The 24258-nt window shown below is 41.5% G+C and overlaps 1 protein-coding gene across 1 annotated transcript; it reads left to right on the top strand.

Annotated features, from left to right (window-relative positions):
• The first annotated feature begins 1259 nt into the window (after positions 1–1259).
• Positions 1260–23342, top strand: LOC139925740 (dipeptidyl peptidase 9-like). The gene is made up of 21 exons (XM_071917231.2): positions 1260–1395; positions 3693–3783; positions 4697–4944; positions 5964–6076; positions 8007–8180; positions 8807–8975; positions 9752–9862; positions 10622–10750; positions 11058–11119; positions 11227–11327; positions 11769–11943; positions 13393–13552; positions 14105–14184; positions 14904–15074; positions 17689–17824; positions 18471–18616; positions 19093–19239; positions 19560–19712; positions 20122–20264; positions 20940–21051; positions 21876–23342. The coding sequence occupies exons 2-21, from the start codon at positions 3728–3730 to the stop codon at positions 21966–21968; spliced, it is 2679 nt and encodes an 892-aa protein (XP_071773332.2). The 5' UTR covers positions 1260–1395; positions 3693–3727; the 3' UTR covers positions 21969–23342.
• The last annotated feature ends 916 nt before the right edge of the window (positions 23343–24258 follow it).

Genomic DNA, 24258 nt, shown 5'->3' with positions numbered 1-24258 from the left:
TTCTTCTTCCTTTGAGATTCTCGGCAGCTTGGCCACTGCCGGGTGTATTACTGCCATCCACTGGTCAAAATAAATGATATACCAGTAGCAATTTAAAGACTAGACTCTTCTTTCAGTGAACCGATGACTCTTATTTTGGCTTAGAGCTTCAAGAGAAAGATGAGAAACACCTAATTTGGCTTCCTCAACCAGTATCTCACTCTCTATCTTCTTACAGTATAACAGAGGTGTGACCAAGTCAACTTTGCTTGAGTCCCAAGTCAGTCTCAAGCAAGTCTTGAGGCACAAATCTCAAGTCAAGTCCCAAGTCTAAATGTAGAACAAGTAAAATCAGAACAAATCAAGAGTCCAGTATCAATTTAATATCATAAAGAAAACTAAATATCTAGGACTTTTCAATGCAATATGGTTTTAATAGGATAATAACTTGGTAAGAGCATCATGAGTTTGATTTCTATAATCAGTTTCAACTTCGATAAATTCAATCATTCCATACAAATTCAGAAAACAGAATTTAAATTCAGTCGTCTGCTGGAACAAATCTCATCACTTTCAATCTAAGTCATTTACACAAACACAAGATCTTTTGTCAAGACTTTAGAAACCTTTTCAAGTCAAGTCCCAAGTCACCAGAACCCAAGTCAAGTCAAGTCTCAAGCATTTAAAAGTCCAAGTCATGTGACTGGCGTCCCCACCTCTGCAGTCTAGCAAAACATGTTAGTTTAAAGTTTACCACACTGACATGACCCATCCTGATGTTTTCCTGTTGTCTTTAATCCACGAGTTAAACCACAGCCTGTCCTTCCCATCACCACTCTCATAAATACTCCTCTTAAAAGACGTTTGGATTGTAAAATACTGTTTTCCTCTTCCCTGCCATTCCTTCTCAAGTCTCTGATAATCCTACAACAGTCTAATCTGCCATATAATAAATTCAGCTCCACCTTTTCTCTTTTTAGTGTGGTGTCCGCATACTTCTGGCCATGTAGTGTAGTTAAATATCACGAGAACAAGAGTAAGCTTATTGTTGCTGTAAACCAAATGTATTTTAATTTAACCCACTTGTGAGATGAGATAAGAAAGTCGGGGAATATGTAAGAAAAATTGCAAGTATGTAGAGCTTTGCTGGTTTTTTAAATGTCTTTTTAAAACAACTAAATACATGTAAATTAAAACGAAAGAAGGGGCAAAAACAATTTAGCCGGTATCACATCCGGGTCAAAAGTCGTAAGTCTTGTCAGTTGTACTTCTTCGCTGTTAGCCCTGTGTTAGCCTGCTAGCTGCTCTCTGGAAAATAACTTCTACCATTTATACAGAAAGTGGCCGTTGTTTTTACCGGTTGACGCGGCATTTTTCTACGAAAGGAAAGAGGTTTAAAGTCCCTGGGCAGAACCTGTAAGCTACAAAGTTAATACGTGTGTTACTGTTTTAATTTGTTGCTGGTAGTTTTAGTTTTGGTAGCTAGCTAGTCGTCAGTTCCTGTGTAACTTGGACGGCTAACTTGCTAGCTCGCTTCTCCGAGACACAGACACTTAAAATGATTATAAAACGGATTTGTCAAAGTTCATGGACAGGCAGCATCTGGCCAGCTGGCTGTAAACTGTCTGGACTGGAGTTGTCGGTCAGTAAATCAGCTGTTGTGGCAAAAATAAAACGGGAATAGAGAAATTAGCTCGCTGTCTCCAACAGGAAATGGGATTCACTATTAGATTCAAGTCAAATATCAGTAAACCAAGTTACAGTCTGCTGAGACCAGCGGTGTCCAAACTCTGCAGGTTATAAATATTAATATAAACCAAATTATGGCTGCACAGTTAATCGGAAAAAAAAAAAAGAAAATCTTAATATGAACTACTTCAATTCCCAAATCGCAAGAGGCTGCAATTATTTAATCAGATTGGAGGCTAAACAAACTGATGCTGAGCCCAACTTCTGGTCTATAAATTAAATTACACACTGGAAAAAAATGTCATTGCATCAGACACAACAAATCTTAAGCAACAACATCTCAGTTTTTTATTCAAACGGTTTGTTAAAGAAGAAATATTGTAAAATCTGTCTGTAAACCGCATTGCAGTTTGTACCCCAATATTCAGCAAAATGATAATTTGTCAATATAATGCAGCCCTAAACCAAAAACTGCAGCAGCACATTTCACTGAGTGAGATGCTGTAGTGTTTGGTGCTGACTCTTAGTTCTTCATGGCACATGATTGGAGATCACTGACTTAAAATAAGTAAGCAAGTAATAGGGATAGGACAATATGTTTATCTCACGATACGATTCGATACGCGATATGGGGTTCACGGTTCAATACAACCAAGATATGATGTAATAAATACAAGTTCAATGTAGGGCTGAACAATTAATCGAAATTCTATCGAAATCGCAATATGGCCTACTGCAATTTTCAAATCGCAGGAGGCGCAATATTTATTAAAGGAGAAATGTGTGCCAAAATACCATTTTAAATTAAATATTGTCGTGCTGCAGAGATGTCCTGGCCTACACATCATATTCTACAGACTTAAGAAAACATCTTTGTTTGGTACAGATCCCCGCAAAAATCACACCATAATCATTTTAATACGTTTTTCAATGAAAATGAGAATAATGATGTAAAAATGATCATTCCCTCTAATATCGCAAACCATATCGCAATTGCAATATCAGTCAAAATAATCGCAATTAGATATTTTTTCAAAATCGTTCAGCCCTAGTTCAACGGCAGCAAAGTCTGACTGTGCAGAATTATGTTTATTTCTGAGCCACAAATCTTTCTAGATTCTCTGCAGGGTGAGTCAGTGAAACGAGCTGCTGTAGTGTTTGGTTGGAGTGAGAACCTGCAGACTCTCGGACCTTCGTGGATCACGGCTGCCCCTCCCTGACCTGCCGTGACCTCATTTAGGCCGCAGCGATACCAGCACTCCCACTTCACAGCCTGTAAAATGTAGAGCGACGGCGTGACATTCGCCGTACTCGTGACAGTGGCGTTGAACCGTCAGAGGCGTAGAGTCGCACGCTGTCAGGCTCCAGATCAGGAACGCTCAGCTGGGAGAGCGGCGGCGGCGACTCGATGAAGCAGACCGGTAGCAGCAGCGCCCGCAGTTTCTCTGGTTTGAGCGAGGGAGTTTACTAGGACGCAATCTGCTTTTTCACTGAGCTGTGAACTCAAGTTTTGTTGCGTTTCATGTAGGGCTGGGCGATAATTCAGTATTATCGTTTATCGTCTTTCAGTGGAATCGTATAGTGATGATCCGGTGATTTTGGGATATTGGTGTTTAAATTGATGAAATGTTATTTAAAAACTGACAAAATGAGGTATGAAACATTTTAAGGAATATTATTTAACATTTCCATTCGGTTCAATGGGATGAACATTCGATTATTTAAAGTGATTTTTTTTTTTTTGTGATTTATGTGAGCCATATTGTGATATATATCAATATCGAGAAAAATCCTTATGGTTATCGTAATATTGATTTTAACCATAACGCCCAGCCCTAGTTTCATGTGAGCTTTTACTCCACGCTGAATTCGGTTGTCAGATCAGGTTGCTGTCGTGTGTCTGACTCGTGTTTCCAATGTAAAATATCTGGAATTTCTACCGCGTTGGGTCCGACTTTTCACCCGTCACCTTTTTGTTTTTGTTCACTTATTCAGTTCTCATGTCTTCATCTGATATTCTACAGGTTGCCAAGTCTGGTCCAGGGTCATTGAGCGGTTAATGCACAGAGTCAAGAGGCTGAAGCTTGAAGACAAAACAGAAGACAGACAGAAAAGGTACGGAAGAGACACATTTTTCACTCCTATCAGCCTGGACAGGATTCATTTGGTTTCATTCTGATAAAGTCGAAGATTTCTGCCATAGCAGAGTTTTGTCTGAGTTTTTTCTGTGTTTCTACAGCATATTGGACAGATAACTCTTTCATCTGCCTCAGTGGCTGCGAAATCCCAAAATCAAGTGAAGTTCGTAAGAGATGAAACTAATCTTGAGAAAATATTGGGGAATTGCAGTTAAGAGCCTTCTTAAGAACTTTACAAAATTTCTTCTTAGGTAACTTCTTAAGATATATCTTAAAGGGAAGGTTCAGCGGTTTTATAAGCCTATCTTATTAATCACTAATCAAGCCCCGTCGTAGAATGTGTCAGAAGTTTTTACATTAGAGCCTGTGTTTCTACTACCTCCTATTATCATTTGTTAGCAATGCTAGCACAAGTCAATGGGGTAGGAAACCGTAACCCTTAAAATCACTTGCAAGCCATTCCATATACTTCCATAGTTGTAGTAATAGTAAGAATATGTAATAGAACTTGCTAGCAGGAGGCTGGTGCTGATTTCTCAGAGACAAAAACTCTAATTCATCTCTAATAGGTGATGAATGTGATAATAGATGATGGTTGGTGATAAATAGGACAGGCCTCTAAAACCACTGAACCTTCCCTTTAAGAGCGCTTTAGTGAATCCGGCCCAGATCTTGAGAATATTGCACTGGGTGTTTTGTTTTCACTGCTTTGCCAGCCAGCTAGATTTTTAGAATAAGTCTTCCATATGACGGTCGCTTCCTGCCAAAATGAACGGTGGAAAAGACAAATTCACCATCTTCAGTGAAAGATGCTGCAGCATTTGGCCGGCGGCTGGTGTTAGTCTCCCTCTCTGATCCTGCCGTATGTTTCTCTGTTTCTCCGTCCGCAGTTACTCGGCGACGGCGGCGGGCATGACGGCGGTGGACGAGCTGTCGGACAGCACGGAGGTGGTGGAGATGGAGGACGTGAATCCCAGCCAGTTCTTGGTGGAGAAGCGGTCGTGGGACGGCCTGCGGAGGATCATCCACAGCAGCCGTAAGAACACGGGCGTGGTCATCAGCAAGGCGCCGCACGACTTCCACTTCGTCCAGAAACGAGACGAGGCCAGTCCGCACACTCACCGCCTCTACTACCTCGGTGAGCTGGGGAACCGAACACTGGGCTCCGACGCTGGTCTGGAGAAACCTGGAAAAAGAATTTGATCATTTCTATTTTGGATTAATCAATAAGGAGCGCCGTCACACTGGCTGACTTTCTATGCCGATAACAAATTTACAAAATTGCCTGGAAAAGTGTGAGAAGAAGAGATGTTTAGAAGAAGAAGAGGTTTAAGTCTGGAAAACACACACACACACACACACACACACACACACACACACTCATACAGATTCAAAACCTCACTGGAAAGTTTGTTGAAGTTGCGTGTGACATTTTTTTTAACCGTACGGTTATTACTTGCATGGTGACATGAATCAATTTTATTTCCTCTGTTCAATTAACATCTCAGTGACAGAGGGAACATTGCATTGTTAAGAAACTAAGAACCAGTTCTTAAAAATACTTAGCACCGTCTGTCTCCAACTGACTGGTTCACCTAGTAGTTTAACATGTACCAGTCCACAGGTTGTAGTATAACTATCCCTTAAGCTGGTAAACTAGGGTGAGTGTGTATAGAAACCTGGCTTGGATGTTAGGTTGATTTAGGCCCTCGACACCTCCAGAAGGATCAGTAGAGGCTTTCACAAATCTGCTGTCAACTTTGTCTGGCTGCATCATGGAGGAAGATTGGAGAATTGTGTGTTAGTTAATAAAGTGTAAATCTGTAGCAAGCAGCTAGAAACAGAGAGCAGCTGATGCAGCTTGTTGTGGCGTGGCTGTAGATCCATTCAGTAACGTTCTCAGTAAAAGTGAATAGTCTGATATGGTCTTTGGTACCAGATGATGTCACCTTCTATAGAGTACAGGTCGTGACATCACCTGGCACCAAAGATCAGCCAATAGCAGATGGCCATTTCAGTACCCTACTTTTAACCGTTAGGTGTCGGGCTTCACCACAGATTTGGGTGAGGTTTAGTTGCTGTTTAAGTGCGGTTGAAAATAACCTGAATTATCCATTAAGGAGTCTGTCTGTCTGTCTCTGCTCTCTGTCCCTGCAGGAATGCCTTACGCCAGCAGGGAAAACTCTTTACTCTACTCCGACATTCCCAAGAAGATCCGCAAAGACGCTCTGCTGGTTCTGTCATGGAAACCGATGCTAGATCACTTTCAGGTGAGGAGACCAGTCTGTCCTCTTCCTCTACTCTCTGACAGCCAGACAGAAATATTGGACGTTTCGCTCCAAATTATATCCACTGTTATGGGAAAAATGTTGCACTTCTTAGAAAAGATTGATAGAACAAGATTAAAACATATTATAGTACTTTTTTAAGGCAGTGTAAGTCCTTGGTTGACAAAATTATAACACTTCTACAGACTGGGTCCTCTAGATTTTAACAACATTGAAAAATGAACTTCATGTCATGTTTTTCCTCCAGAATGTATAGGAAGGGGATTGGAAATTGACTCTTCATTTTCTCTTCTGGGAACACAGTCCCTCACACAGGATATTTCCTGTCTGCAGCTCTCAGCAGAGCGGATGTGTCATAGTATAGTGTGGTGTAAAACACACATGGGTCAACTGAAAGTCACTAAGGCTGCTGTGATACTCCTGTCATCTGGCTGCAGCAGCAATCTGGTGAGCCAGCTTGGGCTAGTCTGTATGTCAGACCAGTCAGATTCAAACTCTATTGTCTATTGCAAGCATGACAGAAAATTGTCTTTGATGTGGCTCATAAAAAAGACATACCACATAAATACAAATAAACAGACATAAGGGTTAAAAACATACGTAAGATTAGAGGTAAAAGAGTAAAAGTGCAATGTGGCAACGTGCAAATATGACAGCGTGCGAATGTCTTTCATTGTTTGTTTAAAACGCTGATGCCGGTTGGGATGAAGGAGTTCTTATAAATTCATCTTTCTAATTTCAGTGTATCTGAACAAGATAATCTGATAAAGGGCTGTGAGTATTCAAGATAAGATTTTTATGCAAAAATCCAGCCGTCTTATCAGAGGTGGAGTCACATGACTTGGACTTGAGTCAGACTAAAGTCACAATTTTAGTTGCTTGAGACTTGACTTGATGCGTGAAGAGAATACTTGAGACTTGACTTGACTTGGGTTCTGGTGACTTGGGACTTGACTCTGACTTGTACTTTGATGACTTGAAAAGGTTTCTAAAGTCTTGACTTGAGATCTTGTGTTTGTGTAAATGACTTAGATTGAAAGTGATGAGATTTGTTCCAGCAGACGACTGAATTTCAATTCTGTTTTCTGAATTTGTATGGAATGATTGAATTTATTGAAGTTGAAACTGATTATAGAAATCAAACTCATGATGCTCTTACCAAGTTTTTATCCTATTAAAACCATATTGCATTGAAAAGTCCTAGATATTTAGTTTTCTTTAAGATATTAAATTGATACTGGACTCTTGATTTGTTCTGACTTGACTTGCTGTTCTACATTTAGACTTGAGACTTGACCTGAGACTTGTGCCTCAAGACTTGAGACTGACTTGGGACTCGAGCAAAGTTGACTTGGTCACACCTTTGCGTCTTATCAGCCTAAATCAGAAAGTGTGGCTGCAACAGAAGAGCCCGCTAACTGAGACACCGTATATTCACCTTATTTGCCCAAATTAAAGTCTGGTGTCAGGTATGGTCACTTCTCAGCCCGCAGGAAGTGACAAAACGAAACCGAAGAGTGAAATCCAAACTAAACAGCAGCAGAGAAAGCTGGACTCACCAACGTTAGATCTTTTCCTCTCTCGTCTCTTTGGTTTCCTTTGGTATAAAGCACCACAGACCGGCGGGGATGGGAAACAGTTTACTGATGACACATTGCAGGATTTTTGGGTATTGAAGTTCAAACATTTTTCAAACAGTTACCTCTCGCTGCCATTTGGAGCCTCGTTTTTGCGTTTTTGACTTGGATGGAAGATCAGATGTTTATATGACGATTCTCTCTTTAACTTAGCATCGTAATGTTTTGTTCACTGTTTGTTTGCCTTCCATGCCCTGAACAAACTCTCAAACTCCCTCGGCCTCGGTCGGGCAGCTTTGTCACGCTGTGTGTCCTCCTGTCGCCCCTGACCCCAGGCCGGCCCGCAGCACGGCGCCTTCTCCCGGGAGGAGGAGCTGCTGCGAGAGAGGAAGCGTCTGGGCGTTCTGGGCATCACCGCCTACGACCACCACGCCCCCAGTGGCCTCTTCCTCTTCCAGGCCAACAGCAGCCTGTTCTACTGCCGCGACGGAGGAAACGACAGCTTCATCGTGAGTTAACGGGGAAATGAGGAAGATTTTCACTGCTGCATGGAACAAAATTATCATAATATCAATCACTACCATTACTTGGCTGGGTGCTGAGATTTCTGGCTTTCAAAACTCACTTTCTGGCTCGTACTCTGTTTTGGAACAAAAACTCCTCACTCATATGAATTTCAAGACCAAAAAAGCCTCGTTCTAAAGCCAAAAAAGCAAATGACAAAGCAGTTTTATTATTCCAGTATCCTGCATGGTGATACATCACCTCTTCACTAGACGTTTCTGTTGGATTTCTGCTCTAATTAGCTAGCTTATCCTCTCTATTGTGAAAATGTGACTTCATTGTTTATGTCAATCCCAGGCCATCATAGCTCAAGGGAATGGGAGGTATTGTGTGTGTGTGTGTGTGTGTGTGTGTGTGTGTGTGTGTGTGTGTGTTGGAGAGGGGGGCTGGAAGTTGGCTGGTTGGTCGGTCAGATGTTTCACTCTCTTCTCTATTATCTCCATTGTTATCTCTTTACTATTTTGACTTTATTGTGATTATGTATTCTGTTGTCTTGTGCTGCGTTGTTTGCCTTGCTGCAAGCCAATTTCCCTGTTAGGGACAATAGAGTCTTGTGTTTGATCTTTTGCAGACTTCTCCCATGAAGCCAGTAGAGATTAAGAGCCAGAGTTCAGGCACCCGCATGGACGCCAAGATCTGCCCCGGGGACCCCGACTTCATCGCCTTCGTCAGCAACAACGACATCTGGGTGACGAGCATCGAGACGGGCGAAGAGAGGAGGCTCACACACTGCCACAAAGGTCAGGGCTCCCCTGTGTCAGCTACGGTGGCCCACAGGGGACAGCAGCTGCATGTAGAGATGGGACAATAACCGGTATTACGATATATCGCAGTATAAAACAATGGTTATGACAACGCCTCTAATTTGTATTACTGTGAACTCCGACTTGTTGGGAGGCTGAATAACAAATGCAAAAAGTCAAAATATTTTACATAAATATTTTACATTTGTTCTACAGTCTTACTTTAAAATGTTTAAAAAAAGAGAAATGTCTTACGATTGATATGATAAATTAGTTAAGTAATTGAAGCATATTACAGTCTGTTTTTAAGGATTTCATCTTATTAATAATTATCGGGATAATATTGTATATCGAGGTAATTTTGGCCAAGATAATCATACTATGAAATTTTCGATAATCATACTATGACATTTTCATATCAGCACAGGCCTACTCTCAAGTGAATATTTGACAACTCAATAATACTTAATCTTTTTTTTTTTTTTCGTTTTTTATTTATTTATGTTTTTTTTCATGAGCATTTTATGAATGTTCAAGGACATTTTTGCCCTCAATTTCTGAACCTGTTAGAAATTAATCTTTTAGTTTTATGATCTGGTCCTCTGGGACTTTCTGCCTTGGTTTGTCTGCATGTTTGTGGAATGGATTTGGGTTTTTCAAAGGCCATGAAAACCTCTGAAATGTGTTTGTGTGAGCTGGAGTGAGACTGAGAAGTTGTTTTCACTGGGAAGACTCTGCTTTTGTCACAGTGTTTGTCTCTCTCTGTGTTTCAGGTCTGGATAACCTGAAGGACGACCCCAGATCTGCTGGTGTGGCCACCTTCGTCATCCAGGAAGAGTTTGATCGCTTCACAGGATACTGGTGGTCTCCTGCTGCTGCTGAAGGTGAAGGAGGAGGGAGTCATACTCAAATAATAAAAATAATACTCACATTACAGTCACAGCTCGCTTTACAAAGGAGTGTTATGACTACCATTATTATTATTACTATTAATACTAAGAAGAAGAATGATCGAAGTTGGAAACACGCTTAAATTGGAGTTCAATGTAATCTTATTATAAATAATAATAAGAAGACGAAGAAGAAGAAAAATTACAATAAAACTTGGTAGCGAACTTTTCTAAAACAAAGTTTACAAAGACTGGTTCTCCTGGTCTCTGTCTGGTTCTACTGGTCTCTGACTGGTTCTACTGGTCTCTGACTGGTTCTACTGGTCTCTGACTGGTTCTGCTGGTCTGTGTCTGGTTCTACTGGTCTCTGTCTGGTTCTACAGGTCTCTAACTGGTTCTGCTGGTCTGTGTCTGGTTCTACTGGTCTGTGTCTGGTTCTACTGGTCTGTGTCTGGTTCTGCTGGTCTCTGACTGGTTCTACTGGTCTCTGACTGGTTCTGCTGGTCTCTGTCTGGTTCTACTGGTCTCTGTCTGGTTTTCCTGGTCTCTGTCTGGTTCTACTGGTCTCTGTCTGGTTCTCCTGGTCTCTGACTGATTCTACTGCTCTCTGACTGGTTCTGCTGGGCTCTGACTGGTTCTACTGGTCTCTGACTGGTTCTACTGGTCTCTGTCTGGTTCTACTGGTCTCTGACTGGTTCTGCTGGTCTCTGACTGGTTCTGCTGGTCTCTGACTGGTTCTACTCTCGGTCTCAGACTCGGACGGCGGTAAGACTCTGCAGATTCTGTACGAGGAAGTGGACGAGTCGGAGGTCGAGCTGATCCACGTCCCGTCTCCGGCTCTGGAGGAACGCAAGACCGACGTCTACAGATACCCACGCACAGGTACACACACACACACACACACACACACACACACACACACACACACACACACACACACACACGTTTGTTCTGACACTGCCAGGGTTTGGGGTTTCTCGCTGGAGATGCTTTGGATAAATGTGTTCACTAAATGGAAGATATTCTATAAATTTGACCTTATTATTGTGGAATTTGCTTCACTGGCTGTTGCCCTGCTGCTTCTTAGTTTCTTAGAGGCCAACAGTCTCATCCGGAGACTGTTGGCATCAGTGAGGTTTCATGATGTATGTTTCCTTTTGGCTCATCGCTGCATTTCATTTATCTCTAGGCAGCAAGAATCCTGAAATTACTCTCAAACTAGCAGAAATCAGAACGGACCGTCTGGGCAGAGTGAGTGCATATTCAGTCCCACAAAATATGTTGTTGATATGTTAATCCAGCTGCAGTAAACAGTAAGTGTGAGCTGAACTGAGGTCAGCCTGCTGTTTCTCCCTCAGATTGTCAGCACTCAGGAAAAGGAGCTGGCTGTTCCCTTCAGCAGCCTGTTCCCCCGTGTCGAGTACATCTCCAGAGCCGGGTGGACAAAAGATGGACGATAGTGAGTTTCTTCACCAGGAGATAACAAAGTTAAACCCAAGACAGACGACCTATGGTTTTTCAAACGCACCACATAGCACCCATAGCCTGTAATCTTAAAGTGCCGTTGAACTTTGGTAGTACCTTAGGTTGTGTAGCTTCCTGGCGATTCTCTGTTATCTGTTGCTCCTGTGCTCCATGAGAGGGGATTGAAGAATAGTGCGTTTTTCTCTCTCCATCACTGCCAAAAAGAAGTGGGAGACAGGACTTTGACAAAGCAGATTCTGCCAATATATAAAAAATACGTCTTTTTTTTGACTATTTATAATTACTGATTCCTCTGACTGGATTTTGGTGTTACACTTTTTCCTTTTCATGTTCTGTTTCAGTAAGATGTGACAGACAGTAAAGTTTTGTTTGACCTCTTCCTGTGTGTGTGTGTGTGTGTGTGTGTGTGTGTCAGTGTGTGGGCGGCCATGTTGGACCGGCGGCAGCAGCGTCTCCAGCTGGTCCTGCTGCCTCCGGCCCTGTTCGTCCCCGTCCAGCAGGAGCCGGCCGGCCGGCAGCAGAGCCTGGAGGCCCTGAGAGACGTCCAGCCCTTCATCATCTACCAGGAGACCAGCGACATCTGGATCAATGTGAGGCGACACCACACGCCGCAGCTCAAAGTCTCACAGTTCAGACTTTTTCTCTTCCATGTGACTCAGATCTGATGTTCTCTAATCAGTGTGAACTAGGGCTGAACAATTAATCTAAATTTTATCGAAATCGCAATATGGCCTACTGCAATTTTCGCAATTAATTAATTAATTAATCGCAGGAGGCGCAATATTTGTTAAAGGCGAAATGTGTGTCAAAATACCATTTTAAATTAAATATTGTCGTGCTGCAGAGATGTCCTGCCTACACATCATATTCTACAGACTTAAGAAAACATCTTTGTTTGGTACAGATCCCCGCAAAAATCACACCATAATCATTTTAATACGTTTTTCAATGAAAATGAGAATAATGATGTAAAAATGATCATTCCCTCTAATATCGCAAATCATATCGCAATTGCAATATCAGTCAAAATAATCGCAATTAGATATTTTTTCAAAATCGTTCAGCCCTAGTGTGAACAGCAAAAAGCTGCATGGAGTTTTTCAATTCTGATTCGGACCACATGGATATGTGGTGTAAAATCAGATGCTGAGTATGCCTGAAAAAATCAAATTGAGATTATTTGACAGAATATTGCAATTGTGATTTAAACTGCGATTTATATCATCACAAGTCGTCTTGTCATACATTTTTTTAGAACTTTAAAATTGTTTAAAGAAAAGTGATTTTGTTAAAAAAAAAGATGTCTGTGCAGAATTTAGTGCAGAGTTTGAGTCTGATGAAAGGTTTTGATTCATGGATCAAAGATTACCTGCAGCTCTAAAACCCCTTGTTTAGAAATCCTAGTTGGACCAAACTCTCTGTTAAGAAATTAATTGCAGCCTCTACAATTTGGAAATTGCAGAAGTTCATATTCCAATTTTGTAATTGTTCAGCTCTAATCCTGAGGCATACGACTTGTATTTGAACACTCAAATCAGAATTTGTCAGCGTTGGCATCACAATAAATAAATCTTACATCATTCGCCTGAGACAATGAGAGAAAGCCAGAAAGCCTTGATTGTTATTTGGGGAGACGGCTCAGTTTAGTTAAAACTTTATGGTAGACACTGTAACCGAATGTGTTGGAAACAAGCAGGAGAAGCATAGATGCAACCAATAATGTAACGTCTTTTGTTATTGTTATGTTTTTTCATCATCTCTGTCAGTTCATATTGGTATGGGATATGGGTTGTACCCTAGAATAGATATGAGCAGTCATCCAAAAACCTCAGATATGAGCAGCAGTTCAGCTTCAAGGCCCATGGTGTGATGTACTGTGGCCTAAATCTGGAGAGTTATATTCCAAAACACTGTATATCTACTTTTGGAAAACATAAATGTGTCCAAAATTCATCAAAGTTATAAATATTCACGAAATATCTGTGATTTAGGCTGATAAGATGGACGGATTTTTACATAAAAATCTCCATGTGCTGCAGGTCCATGACATCTTCCATCCCTTCATCCAAACCAGCGGTGAGGAGATCACCTTCATAACGGTGAACGAGTCCAAAACCGGCTTCTGCCACCTGTATAAGATCACAGCTGTGCTACAGCAGGGCCACTATGACTGGAGCAGAGGCTACACACACTCTGAAGGTAACACACACACACACACACACACACACACACACACACTCTGAAGGTAACACCAAAATGTCCTTATAAAAGGTATTATTACCATATTTATTAAAATTAGATGAATTTAGGTAAGGTTGCTGGTTCCTGGACCAACTGAGAAAATCTAGACAGGGAAAGTTAATAAGAAACGCTCTCCATCGTACTGGGCAGCTCCCAGTGTCCAGCAGTAGAAAACCGGTTGTACTGGGCAGCTCCCAGCGTCCAGCAGTAGAAAACCGGTTGTACTGGGCAGCTCCCAGCGTCCAGCAGTAGAAAACTGGTTGTACTGGGCAGCTCCCAGCGTCCAGCAGTAGAAAACTGGTTGTACTGGGCAGCTCCCAGCGTCCAGCAGTAGAAAACTGGTTGTACTGGGCAGCTCCCAGTGTCCAGCAGTAGAAAACTGGCTGGGCAGTAATGTGTGGAACTGTGTGACAGCAGACTTGGTGATTCAGTGTTCCCTGGATAAATATAGATGTTAAAAAAGCCTTTCATTCATCCACTTACATGACATCATCCCTCCTTTCTCGCCAGACAATTTCAAGTGTCCAATCAAGGAGGAGCTGACGCTAACCAGCGGGGAGTGGGAGGTGCTGGCCAATCACGGAGCGAAGGTAAAGCCCCGCCCACACATGAGTTAAACTGGGAACTGTCACTTTGCCATGTCACCACATAACCACTCACCAGAACAGGGCCTTTTTAGGTTTTTTTAGATTATATTTTAGTTTAGTTCTTATAGTGATCTGGAAAGTAATTTGGAAAAATATGGAAAAATATTAGTACTGTCCTGATACAGATGTGACTACACATTTTCTGTAGTTTCAAACCCCTGTCATCTTAACATATTCTTATATTTGTTGCTGTGAAGAATCATCTCTATATATAGAGTGATGTGGCAGAGTTTGTAAGATGACAATCAGCAAATCAAATCAAGAAAATAAGAAAAAAAAACAAAAAGGGACAAGGATGACTGACAAACTAATGTTTATTGTTTATTGATAAGGATCCCCATTAGCTGTACACAAGGGTGTCAGCTGTTCTTCCTGTGGTCCCACTGTGTATTTTACTCTAATACTAATAAACCTTTCAAAACGGTTACAAAGTGCTTTAGGGAAATTAAAAAAGTAAAACATAAGCACCATACAGTATGATAGACAGTAAAGAAATCAGAGATGAATTAAAAACAAAATCAGACAGGAATAAAACAGGCACACACAGAAATGGAAGGGAATGAGATAAAAAAAGACTTGATGAGAAAACATGATGATTTTTTTTCCCCCGCCTGTAACAAAACAAAGTAACATTATTTCTTGTTCTGTGGTGTTTGTGGCAGCGCTCGTCCTCTCCTCAGATCTGGGTGGACGAGGCGGCGCGGCTGGTTTACTTCCAGGGAACCAGAGACTCTCCTCTGGAGCATCACCTGTACACCGTCAGCTACGACTCTCCGGGTGAAATCATCCGACTCACCAAGCCCGGCTTCTCCCACAGCTGCTCCGTCAGCCAGGTACACACACACACACGCACACACACACACACACACACGACTATGTTCATTCCCTAATCCGAACTGCCTGTTCACACTGTGAGCAGCTTGGTTGATGTGTTGCTCTAGTCTGACTGGTTGTGGGCGGAGCCAGAGGAAGCTACAAAGTTTTGAAAAGGCAAATCATGCTTTTTGGTGCTCTGGTGTTGCCTTTCACAACGTTACATTGTTTTGATGAATTAATATAGCTAGGGCTGCAACTAACGATTATTTTCATTGTCGATTAATCTGTCGATTATTTTCTCGATTAATCGATTAGTTGTTTGGTCTATAAAATGTCAGAAAATGGTGAAAAATGTCGATCAGTGTTTCCCAAAGCCCAAGATGACGTCCTCAAATGTCTTGTTTTGTCCACAACCCAAAGATATTCAGTTTACTGTCATAGAGGAGTAAAGAAACCAGAAAATATTCACATTTAAGAAGCTGGAATCAGAGAATTTTGACTTATTTTTCTTAAAAAATTACTCAAACCGATTAATCGATTATCAAAATAGTTGGTGATTAATTTAATAGTTGACAACTAATCGATTAATCGTTGCAGCTCTAAATATAGCTAGCAAGTTGCTAATTAGGTAGTATTAGTAAAGAATAAACAAAAAATCACTTGAAAAATGACTTCAGAGATTACCATCGACCCCAAAGATGGATGCAACCGCTTTCCAAGCATCGTTCTTGAGGCATTTATTCCTTTAGTCTTTAAAATAAAAGTTGTAGAGAACTGGGAAGCTTTGACCGGCTGGAATCAACTTCTCCTCCATTTTGTCCTTGTCAAGTGGAACTATTGTCTAAACTAGCTCCTGGAAGAAGTGAGGAGCGGCCAAAAAAAGTCCTAGTTTTGCTCAAACCAGTTCTCACAAGGAGAGCAAAACAAGTATACACACACACACACACACACACTCAGAAACACTTAACTATATTTGTTTATATGATTTGCTATTCCTTGTTATTATGTATTTTTATAAAACACTTTGTAAACTCTGCTTTTAGGTAAGTGCTATATAAATAAACTTGATTATTATTATTAGTAGCAGTAGTAGTAATAGCAAAAGTAGTAGTAGTGATAGTAGTAGTATAGCACTTATGTATAAAAGGGAGAAAACAAACATATCAGTAAACAATCAGCTGTTATAAAGACAAGACTGGAGACTGAACTTGGTGACTGAGACAAATGATTGACCAACACATCTGTAGTTTAATTTATACTTATCATGCATGTAGGCAGGCATGCTCTAGATCCAAATGAAGATCAAAATGAAAAATTCCAAAACGCATTGCTACCTGAAATTCATTAGTCAACCTTTAAAAACCCCAGATGATTCTCTCCTCTCAGAAATATTTGGCAGACAAATTAAGCTCTTCATAATACAACAGTAACCCATAATGTGCTCCACTTTAATGACAACAGTCATTTTCTAAGTGAAGGGGTGAAACTAATCTGATACTTTCAGTGGAGATTTGTGTATTGAATGTATTTTAGTGTGTGCAGCCCAGCAGTATGTAGGTCAGGGAGAGAGCCTGTCTGTTTTAAAGCCTGGGGGAAACATTATGGATGGGTTCGCCTCACTGCAGGCTGCTTATACTCTACACCTGCATTACTGCTTATGTTGCATTATGAAAATCCATGCAGCGTCCTGTAACGTCTCAAAACTCAAAGTAGTTTTGTACTAACACTGGAACTTTCCTAAACTTTTCTAACTCTGTGAGAAACCAGTCGCTGAAGTCCTTTTTTATTTTGTATGATCAGAAAAAGTTTTATTTTTTTCTCGTTTGTCTGCATAGAAAAGTTGGCTGCAGCAGAAGTTTCCACCGATCATGTATTAGCATTATATTTGGCGTTATATAGTGGTATATTTCTTTCTTATCACAACAATATTGATGCTAAAGCTAGCAATCATCTAGCTAAAATTGGTCTTTGAAATTTGAAATTGACAGATATATTAGTTTGCCAGTATATGGGGCCAATAGTGTCCTTTTTATTAAATATTGAATATCGGCCAGTCAGTGTCTCCACCTCTGATATGATGCAGGTTCCTCCTGACCACAGATACAGAGAAACAGACTGGAAAACCTGACATGACGTTTGATTTTCATTGCACGTTTTATTTATGCATTTAAGTGTTCAGTAATGTTTTCTGTGAATCAATTCTTCATCTAAATTCAGTAGTGTCTCCCAGAGTTTCTCCACCATTGAATAGGTGTGGTGTCTCTCTCTGCCTTAAAGAGCTGCTGACACTAAAAGAATTTCATCATTCTGGGTTTCAGTGGAGAGTTTTAGTGTCCCATGATGCTCTGAATGTTTCAGAGGCTTTTCCACCCTGATGAGAAGAAAACTCTGGGGGAAACATGAAAATGAAACATAAACATGGTCATATTTAAAATACCAGTATGGTCTCTCATACTCTCAAACTCATATTGGTCGAACCCTAACTGAAATGTACATCGGCACCTTATGTTCCTGTGTGTGTTTTGCTATCTTTGTATGTACTGTATATCTTTCAGTAGAAACATGGATGGATGGTGAGGCTCTGTTTGACACCCCCCCCCCCCCCTCTCTCTTCTCTCTTCTTCTACTCAGAACTTTGACGTGTTTGTCAGCCATTACAGCAGCGTGAGCAGTCCGCCCTGCGTTCACCTGTACAGGCTGAGCGGCTCCGACAGCGACGGCCCGCGCAAAGAGCCCGAGTTCTGGGCCAGCATGATGGAGTCCTCCGGTAAGAAGTCACTACAGAAGGCTACTCAGACTCAGACTCAGACTACTTTATTATTATACTTTATTACTTACAAGTGGCAGTAATAAAAGTGATGAGTGGGTTGTTCTTCCACTGGCATGTAAGTACCACAGTTCGGTTATGACATGAAATGATGTCTTGCAACTGTTAGGCAAGCATGATATTGACAAAAGAAAAAAATAATTTTGTAATTCTTTTGTAAAAGATTGCAAAGCACTGTGATGCCTGCAAGCATTATTATTATTTTTTTTAAGTAACTTCTTTTTACGTTATGCAGCTTACGTTTCTCAGTTTGAATAAAAGGAAAGATTTTTGTCCAGCATGCAGTGTAGTTTGCAGGCCAGGGATTCTGCACTGTGCAAGAACGCCTCATTTAGGAAGCTTTTCTTCTAAAAAAAAAAAAAGGAAATTGAAAATTAAAATGGCAGTTGTCAATATTTTTCTGATCAGTTGTACAGCCCTCTTTCTGTTTAATATGACAAGCTTACATTTTACATTTAGGTTTTAGGCATTTATAGTTATATTTACTTATATAGAGTGCCTTAAAATGAGCGAAGTGAGAGTTGATAATGAGTACAGTGAGTGTAACAGCGCCTTCTGTACTGATGTTGCTGCTGTTTGTCCTCAGGCTGCCCGTCAGACTACACTCCTCCAGAGATCTTTAACTTCACGGGGAAGTCGGGCTTCCAGCTGTACGGCATGTTGTACAAACCGCAGCAGCTGCTGCCCGGCAGGAAGCATCCCACCGTCGTCTTCGTGTACGGAGGCCCGCAGGTTCGCTCTCTCACGCTGTCAGATTAATGTCCAGCAGGCTCAGAAACTACAGAAAGAGGAAAAGAAAGTGTCAGTTTTATGTGTTTTTGTCAAATGAACGCATCTCAAAAGAATTTGAGAAGTGATACCTCAGTCCTAAGTTCTGACTTAGTCACATTCAAAGCCGTTATAAAATAATAAATACACATCTGTGACCCATAACGGTTAATTTAAATATTAAAGCTGCACTAGGAAATATTTTTATATAAAAATACACCTGTCCCATCAGCCTAAATCACAGATTGGTGCTGCAACAGAGAAGAGCGTCCCATTCCCCTATTTGAGACTTTATTACTAAATGCTTTAGTCACTCAGATCAAATATGAATGTAATCGGATTATACAGACAGACAATGCGTACCAGCATTGTCCATGGAAGACAAACATTTTTTTCCTGCATTTGATAACACGTTGCTGTAAATACTTTTTTTCTTCCAGGTCCAGTTGGTGAATAACTCGTATAAAGGAGTGAAGTATCTGCGGCTGAACACGCTGGCCTCTCTGGGCTACGCTGTGCTGGTTCTGGACGGGAGGGGCTCCTGCCAGCGGGGGCTCAAGTTTGAAGGAGCTGTGAAAAACCAAATGGTATCTATCCCATGATGCTTTTCACCAGAATACATCTCACTGCCTTAGAAACTTTGTGAGAGAGAGAGAGAGAGAGATGGATAGGCAAACAGACAGAGATAAAGATAGATAGACATGAAGTGAGAAACAAACTAATGCTTAAAGTTAATGTAGTTGATGGTTACTTTTTAATTCAGTCATTAAAATTTGGTCATGGAATTTAGGGAAAAAGGGGTCATGGAGAAGTTTGAGTCAGTGAAGGAGTGGGAGCCCTGGATATGTAAATGGTCGGTGAAGGAAGGTTTCTGCCAGCTGAGTCCTCTCCCCTCTGCTCCACCCAGGGCCAGGTGGAGATCGAAGACCAGGTGGAGGGTTTACACTACGTGGCCGACAAGTACAAGTTTGTGGACCTGAGTCGCGTCGCCATCCACGGCTGGTCGTACGGCGGCTTCCTGTCGCTCATGGGCCTCATCCACAAACCGAGCGTCTTCAAGGTCCGAACCACAAACATTCACTTTACTAAATGTAGATTACCAAGTCAAGTCCATGTCATTAATGTCAAGTCTCAAGTCTAAATGTAGAACAGCAAGTCAAGTCAGAACAAATCAAGAGTCCAGTATCAATTTAATATCTTAAAGAAAACTAAATATCTAGGACTTTTCAATGCAATATGGTTTTAATAGGATAAAAACTTGGTAAGAGCATCATGAGTTTGATTTCTATAATCAGTTTCAACTTCAATAAATTCAATCATTCCATACAAATTCAGAAAACAGAATTTAAATTCAGTCGTCTGCTGGAACAAATCTCATGTCACCTTCTATACAGTCAGGCTTTACACAGATTTGGGTTTGAGGTTTAGTTTCCCTCTCAGCCTCTGTCTGTCTTCCTGTTTGTGTCCAGGTCGCCGTAGCCGGAGCTCCGGTGACGCTGTGGACGGCGTACGACACGGGCTACACGGAGCGCTACATGGACACGCCCGACAACAACCAGCAGGCCTACGAGGACGGCTCCGTCGCCCTGCAGGTCGACAAGCTGCCCAGCGAGTAAGAAAAACACACTTAGTACATAAATACACCGATCCTCTGTCTCTCACCTGATAACCACACGGATATACCTCCAGTCATCCACCGCCCGTCTCTTAGCAACCCAGGTTTCTACAGCTCACAAAATAGCACAAGTGGTCGTTAACTTTCATCCTGTGTTTTGGTAAATGTAGGTGTATTTTAGAAGCACACTACCAGTCAAGTTTGAACACACCACATTTTTCTTTATTTTTACTATTTTCACATTTCAGAATAATAGTAAAGACTCAAAACTATGAAATAACACAAATGGAATTATGCAGCGACCAAAAAAGTGTTAAACAAATCAAAACTGTCTTATATTTTAGATTCTTTAAAGTAGCCGCCCTTTGCCTTGATGGAAAGGCAAAGGCTTTGGAAAGAAATTCATACATAGGATCAACTTTACTTCACTATTTATATTTGTCAAAGAAACACATTTCAAGCCTTTAAGCAGAAGCCTTTAGATCAAAATGGCTTTAAGAGAATGAAAAACATAGAACATTCAGTCAGGTGGGTCCAGACTTTAGACTGGTAGTGTAAATCATTTGACTCTGGTTCTGCTTTCCTGTTTACTGTAGACTGCTGCTGCTCTAGGTGTTAATATGAATAAATAAATTAAACAAATTAAAACGTTATATTTCCTCTTCCTTGCAGGCCCAACAGATTGCTGATCCTCCATGGATTTCTAGATGAGAACGTGCATTTCTTCCACACAAACTTCCTGGTGTCCCAGCTGATCCGGGCGGGGAAGCCGTACCAGCTGCAGGTAGGAGGAGAGAGGATTTACTCACATGTTGACTTGTATTCAGACTGCGGTAAACGTGGATCATGTATATTTGGCTGCTGTGATTGGACTTAAAAGAGGCTGGATGGGCTTAATTCCTAAACCAGCACAGGACAGTATTGCCATGGTGTCCAGGTGGTTAGAGAGGACGTCCTGTAGCTGGAAGGTCCCAAGTTTGATTCCTGCAAGCGAGTGTGTCCTTGAGCAAGACACTGAACTCTTTCCTGCTGATTGATTTTAAATCACTTTGGATAAACTTCAGCTAAATGCCTAAAATATGAATGTTAAGACAAAGTGAGGAGCAAAATGCTTAAAAACTGGAATAATAGCCAGTAATCTGAAAAATGAATCCAGCAGCAGTAATGAGCGTATCTCAGCAATACATCCTTACCCGAATTTCCCCAAGGGGATTAATAAAGTGATATCTTATCTTATCTTGATCTGGGTCTGCTGTGTAAAGGTGCAGCTTCTCCAGTTTTTCCAGCGTTTCAATCCAGTTCAGGTTTAGAAAGAAAAGAAAATGAATTTTCCGCTCTTCAAAAAAGGTTGTGAATCAAACAAAAAAACACAAATGACATCTTACACACTTTATGATAATTGAATGTGAAGAATAATCTCCTGATGTAGCGCAGTACGGTCTAGGTTACAGCCATATTACCCAGACACTAGCAGCAAACAACATTTTGTCTGACCAAAATTTGTGCAAAAAACAGAGGAAGAAGTATGTAGTTTTGAGATGTAAAATGTGTAGGAAGCAGTTTGTCCATTCTGATCACACACATATCTTTTTGGGGTTCCTGTTTCAGATTTATCCTAACGAGCGCCACAGCATCCGCTGCCCCGAGTCTGGAGAACATTATGAGATCACACTGCTGCACTTCCTGCAGCAGAACCTCTGATCATTCCTCCTCCACTCCTTCCTACCTTCCTACCCTCACATCCTCCCTTCCTACCCTCATATGCTCCCTTCCTACCCTCATATCCTCCCTTCCTACCTTCCTACCCTCACATCCTCCCTTCCTACCCTCATATCCTCCCTTCCTACCTTCCTACCCTCACATCCTCCCTTCCTACCCTCACATCCTCCCTTCCTACCTTCATACCTTGATATCCTCCCTTCCTACCTTCCTACCCTCATATCCTCCCTTCCTACCTTCATACCTTGATATCCTCCCTTCCTACCTTCCTACCCTCACATCCTCCCTTCATACCTTCCTACCCTCACATCCTCCCTTCATCTCCTCCCTTCCTACTCTCCTACCCTCACATCCTCCCTCCCTACCTTCCTAGCCTCACATCCTCCCTTCATCTCCTCCTTTCCTACCCTCACATCCTCCCTTAATCTCCTCCCTTCCTACCCTCGGATTCTCCCTTCCTCCTTTAATCCCCTCCCTTCCTACCCTCACATCCTCTCAGATCCTGCCTTCCTCCACTCCTTCCTTTCTCCCTTCCTACCCTCCTCACCTACCCTCCTATCCTCAGATCCTCCCTTCTTCCATTCCTTCTTCCACTCATTCCTTTCTTCCTTCCTACCCTCCTACCCTACTCAACTACCTCCCTTCCTTCACTCCTCCCTTTCTCCCTTCCTACCCTCCTCACCTACCCTCCTAACCTCCTACCCTTAGATCCTCCCTTCCTCCATCCCTACCCTCCTACTTTCCCCTTGCCTCCTCCCTTCCTATACCCTCCCTCCCTTTTCCCTTCCTATCCTCATTTCGTCTCCTACAGCCTTCCCTTTCTCCTTTCCCCTCTTGTCTTCCTCTCTTCCTTCCTCCTAGTCCTCCTTCCTTCCCTCCTCCTCCTCTCTTCCCTTTTTAAATCTGCTGAATGGAAACTATGCCAAACCTCGTCGCCCGTCAGTCAGCGGTCCGCCTTGTTTGGCTTTCGGGAAGCAACTTCTGAGCGATTTCTCCTTTCACTTTTGGATTTTTTTTTTGTGCCATTCCTTCTATAGCAAACTCACTTTTTCCCTGGCATCCGGCTGACAAAGTTTTCTTGTTTTCCGTCTTTGTCAGTGGAGAAACACTGGACTGGAAATAGTAAAAATCAAGCTCTGGCAACATTTAAATACACAAGCACTTACTCCCCTTTCTCCTGATCCCTATTGTCTGTTTTTTGGTAGTTTGTTTTTGGACTGTGCTGTCATGTGTTATCATGGATGACTGGATGTTTCTTCATGTAGTGCGCCACAAGTTGGCGGATCAACGAGCAAAAGGCCACATGCGGCATCTGCTGTTTTTAAGTGTGTATTATTAAAAAGAAAATATTTTTTATGGATTCTTATGCATTTATAAAGGGTGGGGAACCTGTTTTGACTGCAGTCTCACTCAACAGCTCACTCTTGATTTTCCTGGAAGTTTTTTAAGTTTTCCTTTTGCCTTTTCTGCTGCTGCTGAAGACTTCGATGTGTCGCACGCTTTTCTTTTGCACAGGATGCATTTGCATTGGCACCCAGGAAGCCAAACTGACCTTTAAGACGATGTTGAACAGAACTGCTGGCAGTCTAAGGTGCCTTGTGAGGGTTTGAGAATAGTATAATATCAGGGAATCTGTTTGAGGACCTACGACCATGAAATTACTCGATACTTAGAAAGTGTCTGGCAACCATTTGTAAGAAGAGCTGCTTCAATCTGTCCATGGAAAGTAATGCACTCAAGTGATGGAGAAATAAACAGAAATGAATCAACGTTCTCAAAGTGTTCTCTTCCCCCAAAAGCAATTTGAATTTGATAAACAAAGCATTTCACTGGTCTTTTTGTGGAATAATAAACCAGAGAAATGAGAATCTGTTTAGAGTCCGTACAACAGGCTGAGACAGTTTTAGCCTTTTTATTTGCAGTGATAAAACATAGAAGAGAAGTGATGAAAGTGAAACAGAAAACAGACATTGCAATAAAATGCACTTCTATAAAACACAGATTTCAGTGAAAAACCTCAAGGGACTTATAAATACATCAACTCTCAAACAAGAAGAAAAAAATCACTTGATTCAATTCCAGGTTTATTGTCCTGTCTATCATTGCTGGAAATTTGTCATTACATATTCACATTAAAAAGAAGTGTAGATTGTCAACGTCAGGAAAAACTACAGCTGTCCTCTGTCATTATTTCATGCCCTCCAGTTTCGGTATTATTTCTTTGGTCTTGACTCAAAGGGAAAAAACAGCAGAACAAGTAAGAATTTATGAG

This window comes from Centroberyx gerrardi, chromosome 9 (genome assembly GCF_048128805.1).
Source record: "Centroberyx gerrardi isolate f3 chromosome 9, fCenGer3.hap1.cur.20231027, whole genome shotgun sequence".
NCBI classification, from domain to species: Eukaryota; Metazoa; Chordata; class Actinopteri; order Beryciformes; family Berycidae; genus Centroberyx; species Centroberyx gerrardi.
Note: the sequence above shows the minus strand (reverse complement) of the source record. Positions and strands in the feature narration are given on the sequence as shown.